The sequence below is a fragment of the Lynx rufus genome, unplaced genomic scaffold (assembly GCF_022079265.1).
Source record: "Lynx rufus isolate CCGP_SWC_20201006 ecotype Redwood Valley unplaced genomic scaffold, mLynRuf1.p SCAF_10, whole genome shotgun sequence".
NCBI lineage: Eukaryota > Metazoa > Chordata > Mammalia > Carnivora > Felidae > Lynx > Lynx rufus.
Genome location: NW_025814824.1, coordinates 69,966,344 through 69,978,665, shown reverse-complemented (window position 1 = coordinate 69,978,665; position 12,322 = coordinate 69,966,344). Strand labels below are relative to the sequence as shown.

The 12,322-nt window shown below is 40.5% G+C and overlaps 1 protein-coding gene across 2 annotated transcripts in view; it reads left to right on the top strand.

Annotated features, from left to right (window-relative positions):
* Positions 1-12,322, top strand: part of TMEM245 (transmembrane protein 245) — a 98,332-nt gene that overhangs the window by 18,337 nt on the left and 67,673 nt on the right. For both annotated transcript variants that reach the window (XM_047067450.1, XM_047067449.1), the window contains exons 4-5: positions 7,776-7,892; positions 10,404-10,622. In XM_047067450.1, the coding sequence (XP_046923406.1) occupies positions 7,776-7,892; positions 10,404-10,622 (336 nt within the window). The remainder of the gene's footprint in view (positions 1-7,775; positions 7,893-10,403; positions 10,623-12,322) is intronic.

The following is a 12,322-nucleotide window of genomic DNA, read 5'->3' as shown; positions in this document are numbered from 1 at the left end:
ATTCACTGGATTCACACAATTAATACTTTGGATTTGCTCAGATTTCAAAGCATGAAGTTTGTTTAGTTCCTAGATCTGGTAGAGTCTTCTTGTGGATCATTGTGGAGTTTCAGCTGTTCTTTCTGAGCCCAGGGGCCTTCCTCAGTGATTTTCTCATAGGCCTTGGGAGCTCTTACTTGGTATTTTCTGGAACATCAAGATAATGTATGGAAAAAATATTAAGTGTCAACTGTGCTTTAAAATGTACTTTTTTAATCCACAAACACTCCTCCTCTGCCTGCCACCCCTCCAAAAAAAGACCCTTGTAAAGTAGATATGTCCATTTTGCTGATGAAGACCTTTAATTCTAGAGGTTAAGCAATCACTTAACCACAGTCACACAGGTGACCGGTGGAGCTAAGAATGAAAGCTTCGGGTCAAGGACTCCGGTGCTCTTTCCCTTCACCAGGCTCTTTGAACAAGTCATCCAGAAAAGGTGTAGTGACTGCTGATCCCTCTTGTACTCAGTTGTAGTTTTATGGTTCTTAGTCTTTTTTTTTTTTTGTAACGTTTTATTTATTTTTGAGAGCCAGCCTGAGTGGGGAGGGTAGAGAGAGAGGGGAACAGAGGTTCTTAAGTGGGCTCTGCGCTGACAGCAGTGAGACTGATGTGGCACTCGAACTCACAAACTGAGATCATGACCTGAGCCAAAGTCCGACGCTCAACTGACTGAGCTCCTCTGTCTTATGCATGGGCCTTGTTTGCCTCCCACAAGTGCAGGGACTAGCTACTCTGCTTCCTGGATCCTAGATGTCTCACTTGGTAGAAACCTGGAATCCAGCTTCTGTGTGAGTGCCCTTGGCCTTTATTGTTAATAATAGCAACATGGGCGAGGCCCTGCCGAGCTCTTCAAACATGCTCTTATTTAATTTTCTTTTTCTAAGTTTTCTTTTTACTTATTTTGAGAGAGAGCACACGTGCGTGCGCAAACAGGGGAGGGGTAGAGAGAGAGGAAGAGAGAAAATCCCAAGCAGGCTCTGCGCTGTCAGCATGGAGCCTGATGTGGGGCTTGAACCCACGAACCGCGAGATCGTGACCTGAGCAGAAATCAAGAGTTGGACGCTTAACCGACTGAGCCACCCAGGCATCCCTCTTACTTAATTTTCTTAGTAATCAGTGGGATTCGTACTTCTACTTATTTTACAGATGAAGAAACATAGACTCAGCCATTTACTCTGAGAAAATTTACACTAAGAAGTGCTTTTTCCAAAGCTAGGCAAACAAGCATCAGGTGTATCTTTAATACGCTGGACCCACAGTCTGAGAAGCATGAGCAAGTACAGCTGGATCTGTTCCTCCCAACACTAGTGATTGTTTATAAAAAAATCAGAAATGCCTTGGCAGGGAAGTCTTGGTGGTTGCCTTCATCATTTTGCAATAACATGCAACGTGAGTGAACAAGTTTGGTTCAGTTGAGGCTCAATTGGAAAAAGAAAAGGAACAAAGTAAACTTCTTACTGCTCATCTGCTACTGCCCTATCTGACACAGTCAAACAGGCCTAGGGAAACTTCGACTGGTCCATATCCAAGCCCTTGCTACTGACCAGTAGCATAATGAAGTGATGCTAGAAGCCACTGAGAGGGAGGTGTATTTTCCACATTAGCAACGGAAACAGAAGCCTTCTTCAAAGGTAGCTTTACGTGCTAGGGAGATTTTACTTGGTATGCACAGCCTCTTTCCAGTAGGCATCACTGGATGTATTTCTGGCAACTGCCACTGTCACTGTGAAAGAGAACTAAGTAGATTGAGTATCTCCTTATTTAGAGTGTTTTCAAAACAAATTATGCTCTGTTTATTGAAAACGTTATCCTGCCTATTGTTGAGTTAGCCATATTAACAGATCTGTTAATCTGTCAGAACATGTGATCTGTTTCTACTGTGCCAGACCGTGAGTTTCTGTCCCCTAGTGCTAGGCTGTTGGTGGCTTGCTTGTTTGGACTTGTGTAGATCCCTGTTATTTGGGCCTCCCCTTGATGCTGGCCCTGTCCCTGGGTAGATGGGCACTTGAAACCTTGGATGTTCTTTCCTTTTTTAGGTTAAAGTTCTTCGGTCCCAAGATTATGTTCCCTTGTCTGTATGCCTATTTTTAGCTGGGGTTTTTTCCAATACCATGACTCTGCCTAGATTCTCAGTCCTGGCATTCTTGCATTTGGTTTATCATTTCTGCCAGAACCTTTGGGGTTTTTGAAGCTCAGGAGGATATCACTAAGACAGAAGTCATTGAAGTGCCTGTTTGACAAGTAAGAGCAGTTGCCAAATCTTACATCAATAATTTTCAAATACGCTTTTTGGATTTTTCCTGCTTGCTACTCCCTTCATTCCTTTGTCAAGTTTCAGGCCCTCTAAAAATTTGCCAAATTAGTTTGTGTATTAACTAGGATAATGCTGCATAGTTTTCATTGGTTTAGCTATGGTTCACTGAATATTTACTGCATTGTTTTAGTGATATCAGCAAGTTGGAGACAGGGTCTTTAAGGTGTGAGGGTTTAATTTATTGGCCTTAACTTTTCCTCAAGTCTTTCGGTGCCTACTATAGGTAAGATATTTTGCATAAATATCTGAAGATGTGTGCTAGGAGCATAAGACATTTAGGGAAATGGCCATAATATGAAGTAGAAAGGGGATGAGAGGCACAGATGAATACTGCACAAGTGTTAGTGGCTTATGCTTATAGTTTATTCTGCCAAAGCCAAAGGCTTTGAAATAGGTGGTGGTGATAGCTAACATTTACTGAGTGAGTCTTGCATACCAGGTATTGTTCTGAATATTTCATATGTACTGTTTCACTTAATTCTCATATGAAATAAGAATTTAGAGAAGCCCCATTTCATACATGAGGAGACTGAGGCACCTGGATTTTAAGTAACTCGCCAGTGGTCATCTAGCTAGTAAGGAGTAGATCTGGGATTTGAATGTGAGCAGTCTTGTTTCCTCACCTGTGCTCCCAAACACTGAGTTGTACTGACCGTGCTGCCTCTGTGCAGAGTAAACATGAGACCCTCCGTTCTCCCTCTGCATCCTGGTATCCCTCCGCTCTTCTCATTGTACCTTATGTCCTGGCCTTATCAGACTTCTTAAGAGTTCTTTGAACAGCACATGGTGTTTTTTTCTTGCCTTTGTGCTTTTACACTTGCTTTTTTGTCTTTCTGAAAAATTTTTCACCTGCTGCCCTCTAAGACATAAACCTCTTTTTCCCCTCCAACATAGACTGGTTCTGTTTTGTTTTGTTTTAATATGGCTAACATTTTTTTTAATGTTTGTTTATTTTTGAGAGAGAGAGAGAGAGAGCACATGCGCGCGCGAGAGAGCACAAGCGGGGCAGAGAGGGAGGGAGAGAGAGAGAATCTCAAGCAGGCTCCTCACTGTCAGTGCAGAGCCTGATATGGGGCTTGAACCCATGAATTGTAAGATTATGACCTGAGCTGAAATTAAGAGTCAGACACTTAACCATCTGAACCACCCAGTGGCTAACATATTTAAATGGATTTAAAGGGTGGCATCTTTTACCATTCCTGTTAAGTAGCATCTTTGGAGATCCTTCCCTGACCTCCCAAGCATGGATTAGGTTGCCATCTTCTGTGCTCCCCAAATATGCTACACTTGTCTTTACATTAGCTTTTATACTGAATCATAACTGGTAGACTAAATATTAGACTGAGGTTGGGGCTTGGGTCTCAGTCTCTTAGCATGTAGCCTAGTTACCTGTTTAGTGAATGAGGACTTAGCGGGGATTTAGAAATGTAAGTCAAACTACAGCCAAACTGAGAACCCATATTTGAGGATCTATAAAATTGTTACTTTGGACCTACTTAAAACAAAGGACTTATTTTTCAGGCTCTCTCAAAGATGACTCACTACTTCATTAAATAATTTGTGAAGAGGTAGGTTTAGTAATTTAGGACCCTTGACTAGTCTTTAATTTTTTGTTTTTCAACAGTAAACCCCTTACCCATTTAGCCTAGCCCCCCCCCCCACAATCCCTCCAGTAACCCTCTGTTCTCTATGTTTAGTCTCTTACGTTTTGTCCCCCTCCTTGTTTTTATATTACTTTTGCTTCCCTTCCCTTATGTTCATCTGTGTCTTAAAGTCCTCATATGAGTGAAGTCATATGATATTTGTCTTTCTTTGACTAATTTCACTTAGCATAATACCCTCTAGTTCCATCCACGTAGTTGCAAATGGCAAGATTTCATTCTTTTTGATTGCCGAGTAATACTCCATTGTATATATGTACCACATCTTTATCCATTCATCCATCGATGGACATTTGGGCCCTTTCCATACTTTGGCTATTGTTGATAGTGCTGCTATAAACACTGGGGTGCGTGTGCCTCTTTGAAACAGCATACCTGTATCCCTTGGATAAATACCTCGTAGTGCAATTGCTGGGTCATAGGGTTGTTCTGTTTTTAATTGTTTGAGGAACCTCCATACTGTTTTCCAGAGTAGTCTTTAATCTTATATAAGAAAGAAAACTTCGCTTTTTTTTTTCTTTCTTTTTTTTTTTTTTAACGTTTATTTATTTTTGAGACAGACAGAGACAGAGCATGAACAGGGGAGGAGCAGAGAGAGAGGGAGACACAGAATCTGAAACAGGCTCCAGGCTCTGAGCTGTCAGCACAGAGCCCGATGCGGGGCTCGAACTCACGGACCGTGAGATCATGACCTGAGCCGAAGTTGGATGCTTAACCGACCAAGCCACCCAGGCTCCCCAAAACTTTGCTTTTTAAAATTTTACTGGAAGCATTTTTCTTTTCTTTCTCTACTCTGCTGTCCCAGGCTATTAATCATGTATTCCCTTCCTTTGCTCTTGAGTGGAGCCTGAGAAATCTCTCCTAGCTGCACAAGAAGCTAAATCCTGACTTGTCTCTGGTGTAATCAGTTTATTTTTGAAACTTCTATCTAGAATTCTAAAAAAAAATACCTAAAATGTCCAAAATTTTCCTCCATTTCCCCTCCCTGGTTGTTGACGTGGTATTTCCCTATGGTTATCTATCTAACCATAATCTGGAAACTTGAGGGTTGTTATCTTTGACACGTCATCTCCTTCATTACCTTTATGGGTTCATCAATCAAGTCTGGTCCACTTTGACCACTCCATGTCTTAAATGCAGTCACTTTTGCAACATCTCCCCTTTAAACTGCTGCAGAGAATGCTGTCATCATGTCTTGCCTGCAGTGTTGCAGTAACTTCTCTCCCTGTACCCACTCTTGCTCCCTCCCAATCTGCTCTTGACCAAACAGCAAAAATGATTCTTTTTATATTTCAAAGCTGATCATTTATTTATGGACTGGGAAGGTGGGTGTGGTTATGAAAGGGCAACATGAGAGATCCTTGCATTGATGACACTGTTCTGTATCTTGTATCCATGCCGATATCTTTACTGTGATAATTGTACTACAGTTTTGCAAGATGTTACCATTGGGGGAAACTGGATAAAGGGTACACAGGGTCTGTCTCTATTATTTCTTATAACTGCATGTAAAGCTGTAAGTATCAATTAAATTTCAGTAAAAACACGATCATTTCCTGTTTAAAACTCCTCAGTACTTTCCTACACCTTTTAGAATAAAGACTAAAGTACTTACTATGGTCTTCTATGACTTGGATCATCTGGCTCAACACGTCCAGCCTTGTTTACTCAATACCACTTCACTAGCTGTCTGTGTTCCAGACACACTGTCTTTAACATGCCAGTGTCTTCACTCCGTGGCCTTCCTACTCACTTCTTCTGCCCCAAATATTATTTACATTCCTTTGATCAATTCCTTCTCATCCTTTGTATATCATTATTTTTATTTCTTAAAGAGAAGATGTTCCTGATTTTCCAGACTAAGATTTCTTCCAGTAGGAGTTCATAAAATAGCTAGTGTGTTTCCTTTACAGCAGTCATTATAGTTTGTGTACATTCACATTTGTGTGCTTTTTTTTTTTTTTTAAGGTGAATTAACAAATTATCCCCAACTGTGGTAAGAATTTTTTTTTCCCATGTGGATCTTCAATCCCTATGTGTCTCTTCCACCAGGCTCCACAGGGGCAGGGTCTGTGTCTTTATCCTCAGCATCCAATTCAGTGAATAGTGAGAATGTGTAAGACATGAAAGATGCTGTCTTTCCCTCTTTGTTCCCTTCTTGGTATCTAAGAAACAATTTAGATCCTTAGGCCAGGGGAATAAGTCCCAATCCAGATATCTTGTTCTCTTCCTAGATCAGGAGTTTGACTTGCTCTTGGATCGTCTGAAGATAAACCTCTTGTCAGATCACAGAGGCATTTACTAGAGGAAGGATAGGGTATGGTTGAGTAAGACGAATGCTCTTGATCCTCATGGTTCAGTCCACCAAAGAGCCATCTTAGGGCCTGGCCTACTTGTCTCTGGGAGATGGCCAGCCTGGGATTTGCTAAGTAGGTGGAGCTCATTTGGAGTTTTCTGAATGGCCATGGCTGTTTTCACTGGCTTGGCAGAATTCTGTGCTGTCACACTGTGTATTGACCTACCCAAAGTAAGGTCCCATCTCCGTGAGTGTGGGTGTATGATTTGGTGAGTGTTAGTATTCTTAGTTGTAGACAACAGAATCTGCACTAGCTAGTCTAAATGGAAAGAGGTGTTGATTAGCACATAGAATTTTTACATATAGAATTTCGGGGAAGACCAGACAGTTAAACAAACTTAGATGTGTCACAGGCAGAAGCATTGCAAACAGGAGAAGTGCTCAGTGACACCAAAGGACTATTTGAGTAGAAGTCCCATGGCTGCTGCTACCTGCTGCAAAGTTAAGATCAGGTAGCATTGCTTTTAGAACTTCTGCTAAGTTTTGACAGAAAAACCATATGCCTGCGTGACTGTTTGACTTGAGAGCGTCCAAATTCCAGTGAGTCTCACTTTGGTCGTCTGGGTCTTGATAGGTGTGTCTTATTGGTGGAAACTGCATTTCACATGGGACCTTAGCTGCAAGGGAGTCTAAGAAATACAATCTTTAAGCTTTCTAGTCTCTAGGAGGAGGAGAACATGCTAGAACCTGGTATTGTATGAGCTCATCTGTTGTTTGCCATAGTAGATTAAAGACTGACAGTTGACAGACAGACCTCATTGGCCAGTAAATATTTTATTTGACTTTAGTGCAAATGATTAAGCTTGGTGTACTATGTATTAGGAATTTAACATGGGAACATATAAAATGAAACAGAGTAATAAGATTATTTTAGATTTTCAGTGGTGGATTTTGCCTGTATTGAATTATGCACTTTACAGAGCTATATGATTTTGCATAGTACCCAGACGTTTGCCTATGCATTCATGGAATGCAGTTATCAAAAGCACTGAGTGTTGGCTGTTTCATACCGTATTAGGAGCTAGTGATACAAAGGAGAGTAAGACAGTCACAGTCTGCATTCAGGAAGCTCACAGACTTGGTGTGGCAGTGTTTTTCAATGTGCATTCAGATTGTGAAGTTAAAAAGTAAGAGAGCGGGCTCCACGTTTATATATCCACTCTCAGCTGCATGCACCAGTGATGCATGCACCTGGACTGATAAGCAGAGTCCAGGAACCAAATGTTTAGCAGACTTTCCTGTTGATTCTAAAGCATTCTCCCTTGGTGAAGAACCCCTGGTCCAGTGGGTCAATAATAACCATTTTGTTGTATTGCTTTTGAAAATTTAGTACTATGTTTCAGTTTGTAGCAGTTATTTCCCACTTGGTTTTAGAAAGTTTTGCAAACACGTGCTTGTTTTACAGGAGCGGAGTTACCAGGGCAGGTTATCTCCATGGCAGCTTCTACTCTGGCAACCTTGGCCATCTCCATCACAGGGTATGAATCAAGTGCCGATGACCAGCCTTCCGACCAGCCTGCAGGTGACTGAAGGGATGTTTTCAAGTACAATTCTGGAAATTGACATATACACATAAAGTATAAACTTAAGGACATGAGCATCACAGAATGCTATTTACTAGTCCTTCATTTTCCTTGATTTCTGTTTTTATACTTTTTCCTCCTCTCATCTTTGTTCTCACATATCACTTTTTTCATGCTTTTAATTATTTACCTTTTTTGTTTCTTTTCTTGAATCTTCATCTTTTCCCTTTTTTTAAGAAAAATGCTTTTCTTTTAATTTTTCTTTTGTTATTCCTTCTCACTTTCCCTTCATATTATTTCCTTTTTCTCTGTGCCTCTTCTACATTTTCCATTATTTTCTGCACTTAATCCTGTCCTTATTTTCCATTTCTGTAGCCATCCGTTCTCCATTGTTCTGGTTTTGTTCTAACTCTTTACATTGCTTTTGTTGTTGATCCAACTTTTTTTTTTGGTTTTTATTTTCTGTCTTACAGTTCTCCCATTTCTCTGGCATTTCTTTCTTCTCAAAGTTTGCTTTGCGTGTCTTGTGCTGTTAATACATTGACTGTTTCCCCTGAAACCAACCTGTCTGCTTATTCTGGATACCATGCTCCTGCAAGACCAGCTGGTAGATTTATATCAGCTTTAAAGTCATACTGTACTCCCACAGAGTTCAGAAATGTAAAAGGCCATCTCTGTGCCAAGAAGTTTATTAGTGCCAGGGGCTTTGGAGTTAAGGAATATTTTTGGTGAGCTCTTCCTGAAGAACGGACTTTAGAAAAGTCTTAAAAGGAGAGATCAGCTAAGAAAAAAGCATTTGGGGTAGCAGGAAAACATTTTTATTGCACATTGAGTTATGTTTTCAAAATGAAGAGGGGATAATGTTTTGGTTAGGGACTTATTATTCTTCTGAGTATCTACCACACTTACCAGCATGAAGTTTCCAAATTAGAAAGATTCTCAAAGAGCAAAGTCAAACAGAAGCGTATTATAACTAGCTTGGGCTTTAGCCCCAAACCTCAGGATAGAATGTTACCTCTGATAAGATGGGCTGACTTACCACGATGCTAGTATATCAGTAGTAACAGTTTACTCACAGATAAACATTGAACATTATAAACACTAAGGAGATTATGATATAACCATCAGAGTGCTACTATGTAGTTTCTTATGAACTTTATGAAATCACAGGGAAGGCTGTCTTTGAGTATTATTTAGTGAGTGTCCACTATTTAGTGAGCATCAGGTACTATCCTATGTGCTGTTCAGCAGAGGGAGAACAAGACAGACAAGGTCTTAGCTCTCCTAGAAGTGACATTCAACTGAAGGAAGAAAGTGTGAAAGGGTAAGTGGAATGTGGTATAACTACATACAACTATGTAAAGACTGGGACAAATAGGAGGTTGGGGTTATGAGTGTTCTTGTTTCTTTCCTCTATTTTCTAGACTTTATGAAATATCTACTTTTTTAATGTTTATTATTTTAAGAGAGTGCACTTGAGCATGCGGGGGAGGGACACCGAGAGAGAGGGGGAGAGAGAATCCTAAGTAGGCTCTGTGCCATCAGCATAGAGCCCAATGTGGGGCTCAAACTCATGAACTATGAGATCATGACCAAATCAGGAGTCCAACGCTTAACCAACTGAGCCATCTAGGTGCTCCAAACAGTCTACTTTTGTCATTAACTTTTTTTTCTGGAAGGCAAAATGCAAGTTGTAGGGTCTTTATAGTTTCCATCATCATGGCATATACTGAGTAATATTGCTTTAAGAGTTCTATGATTTCTGAGGCATGTGGTATATTTTGGTAAAACTAGGAAATAGAAAAATATAACCCTATAGTAAAATGTAACTTAGTAGTTGCTTTGTTAGAAAACAGTGCCTTATGTGAAATAATTCAGTGTGATCACCATTACTTGAATCCTCACCCCCAGCAATCTGTCACTGTTTTATTCCTCATTCTGAGAGAAAGACATGTTTCAAAGCCCTGGGTTCTTCTTGTAAGAGCAGTTGGCTCCATTTTAGTCGAATGACACTGAAAAGCCATGTTGCATCAGAAATATTATAGATCTAATAAAATTATGTTAAAAGACAAGTTTTTAAATGTAGGACTTCGGTATGTTAATATTTGTTGCTTTATACAGTTGAAGTAGTTTCCATAGGCTAATTATAATTCTTAGCTATTTTGTCATGTTTTTCCTTAGTTTTGCATTTAAATGATTCATAGATGAATACATGAAATAGATGACATTAAACCTTGAACAGCGTGAAGTGTGTAAAGAGTAAAAAATTCCCCATCCCCAGCCCCACCCCCTAACAAACTTAATTTCCCTAGATTTAAATACGGTCAGTAGTGTAACTCTGCACACACTTTTCAGTGCACATGCAGGCACGTCCAGATTCTTTTTCTTCTTTAACCCAGTGCCATCATACTATCAGAGTCCATTTGTAGGCTTGAAACAGAGTAGCAAGTTGCTCTGTGGGACTGTCAACTAATGTGGACTAATGTGGTAACTTTCTTCCTCCTCCTCAGAAACCATGGACACAGGAGAACCGCCCGCACCACTGTCCTCATCTCCTTCACCTTCTTCCCCCTCCCCTACTCTGGGTAGACAGAGGGCTGAAATGGGAACATTTCTCAGGAAGAAGAAAACCAGTGACATCTACTTCGTGTCGCTCGTGTGGGCCATCGTTGGTGTCCAGCTCTGGTTGAACCTGTGGATTGTACAGTTGCTGCCGGTGCCTGTGGCAGGTAGTTGCTCACTTAGGGTCTTGTCTCCGAAGACGTTTTTTCTTTAACTTTGGGATTTTATTTCATTTATTTATCTTATTTTTATTTTTGTAAACGTTTATTTATTTTTGAGAGAGTGAGTGAGTGGGGGAGGGGCAGAGAGAAGGGGACGGAGGCTCCCAAGCAGGCTCTGTGCTGACAGCAGCGAGCCCAATGTGGGGCTGGAACTCACCGACCGTGAGATCATGACCTGAGGTGAAGTTGGACGCTCAACCGACTGAGCCATCCAGGCGCCCCTAACTTTTGGATTTTAGTGTTTGAGATAATGCTACCCTCTTTTAAAACTAAAACAATTGTATATTTAAAGGCATCTTCTAAGACTGGAAAAGTAAGTGACTCAGGTGCATTATTGAAGAGTTTGTTTATTTCGTACCTTCTTGATTGTTTGGACTTACCTCTTACCACAGTCAGAAGCTTGGCCAAGTTTATTAAGTCCTGAATTGATGCTTAGGAACCTGACATCCAGATACCTCCTACATTTGATTAGTTCTTTATCCTTTATCAAAGTTTTTCACTATTGATTTAAACAAAATTTGATTTTTGGAAGCCTGTTTTCCACCGCAGTTTAAAAATCTAAACTCATTGGACCATTTGCCTTCTAGATCATTACTTTTAATCATTACTTTTAAAACTTATTCTCATTAACTTGGACAGTTTTTAAAATTTTATTTTTTATTTTTTTTTAAGTTTATTTATTTATTTTGAGAGAGAGTTGCAAGCAGGGGAGGGGCAGAGAGAAAGGGAGAGAGAGAATCCCAAGCAGACTGTGTGCTATCAATGGGGAGCCTGATGCGGGGCTTGAACCCATGAAGTGTGAGATCATGACCTGAGCCAAAACCTAGAGTCAGATGCTTAACTGACTGAGCCACCCAGGCACTGTCCCCCCCCCCCACCCCTTTTATTAAAGATTTGTTATGACCAGAACACTATTTAGTGCCTTTCCTTAGGGAACATAGAATATAAGAGGTTGAAGTTTATTTCTGCTTCTTGCATCCTCAAACAGAACTTCTGTTTGGCAGTTGGAGTAAGACACAGTTGTCATTAAGCAAGCCACAGGGTATGTACTATAGCCATGGTTTCTATTAAGGAATTCATAGAAAAGCTTAGTGAAATCGTTTAAATTGCTCTTCTGGATTGCTCCATACTTTTTTGGTTTTGCCAGATGATTTATTTTATGCTGCCAAATGGTATCAGGTGCTGTTGGAACCCCTTTTCTTTAAAATTTGTTAGTAGGAGTTCCATTTGTCCTGGTCATTTCTTAACCTTCAGGCCATTATAGGAATTTGACATGTCCTTGAGAGAGTAGGCTGTAAGCAGGTGGCCCCCAGAACATTTTCCACAGCCTGTAATTACTCTGGGCTTATTCTAGAGCCCTAGGAGCTCTCCTAGGACTTCTTTAGAGATTTAAAAATGTTAATGATGAAGTTGTTGAACTGGTATGTAACACTGAGCTCATGGTTCAAAAGAGTAAACTGTGAATCATTAGATTGCAAGGCCAGGGCTAAGGACACAGAAATCTCTGGAGTTAGGGAAATTATAGTAGTTGAGATCAATTATCCAGAGTCCAGACTTCAAGGCCCCTGCCCCCCACAGATGAGTAGCTCTTCCTTCTGGCCCCACCACTTTCTTAGTTGGCTTTTAACAGGAAGCTTAACGTCTGC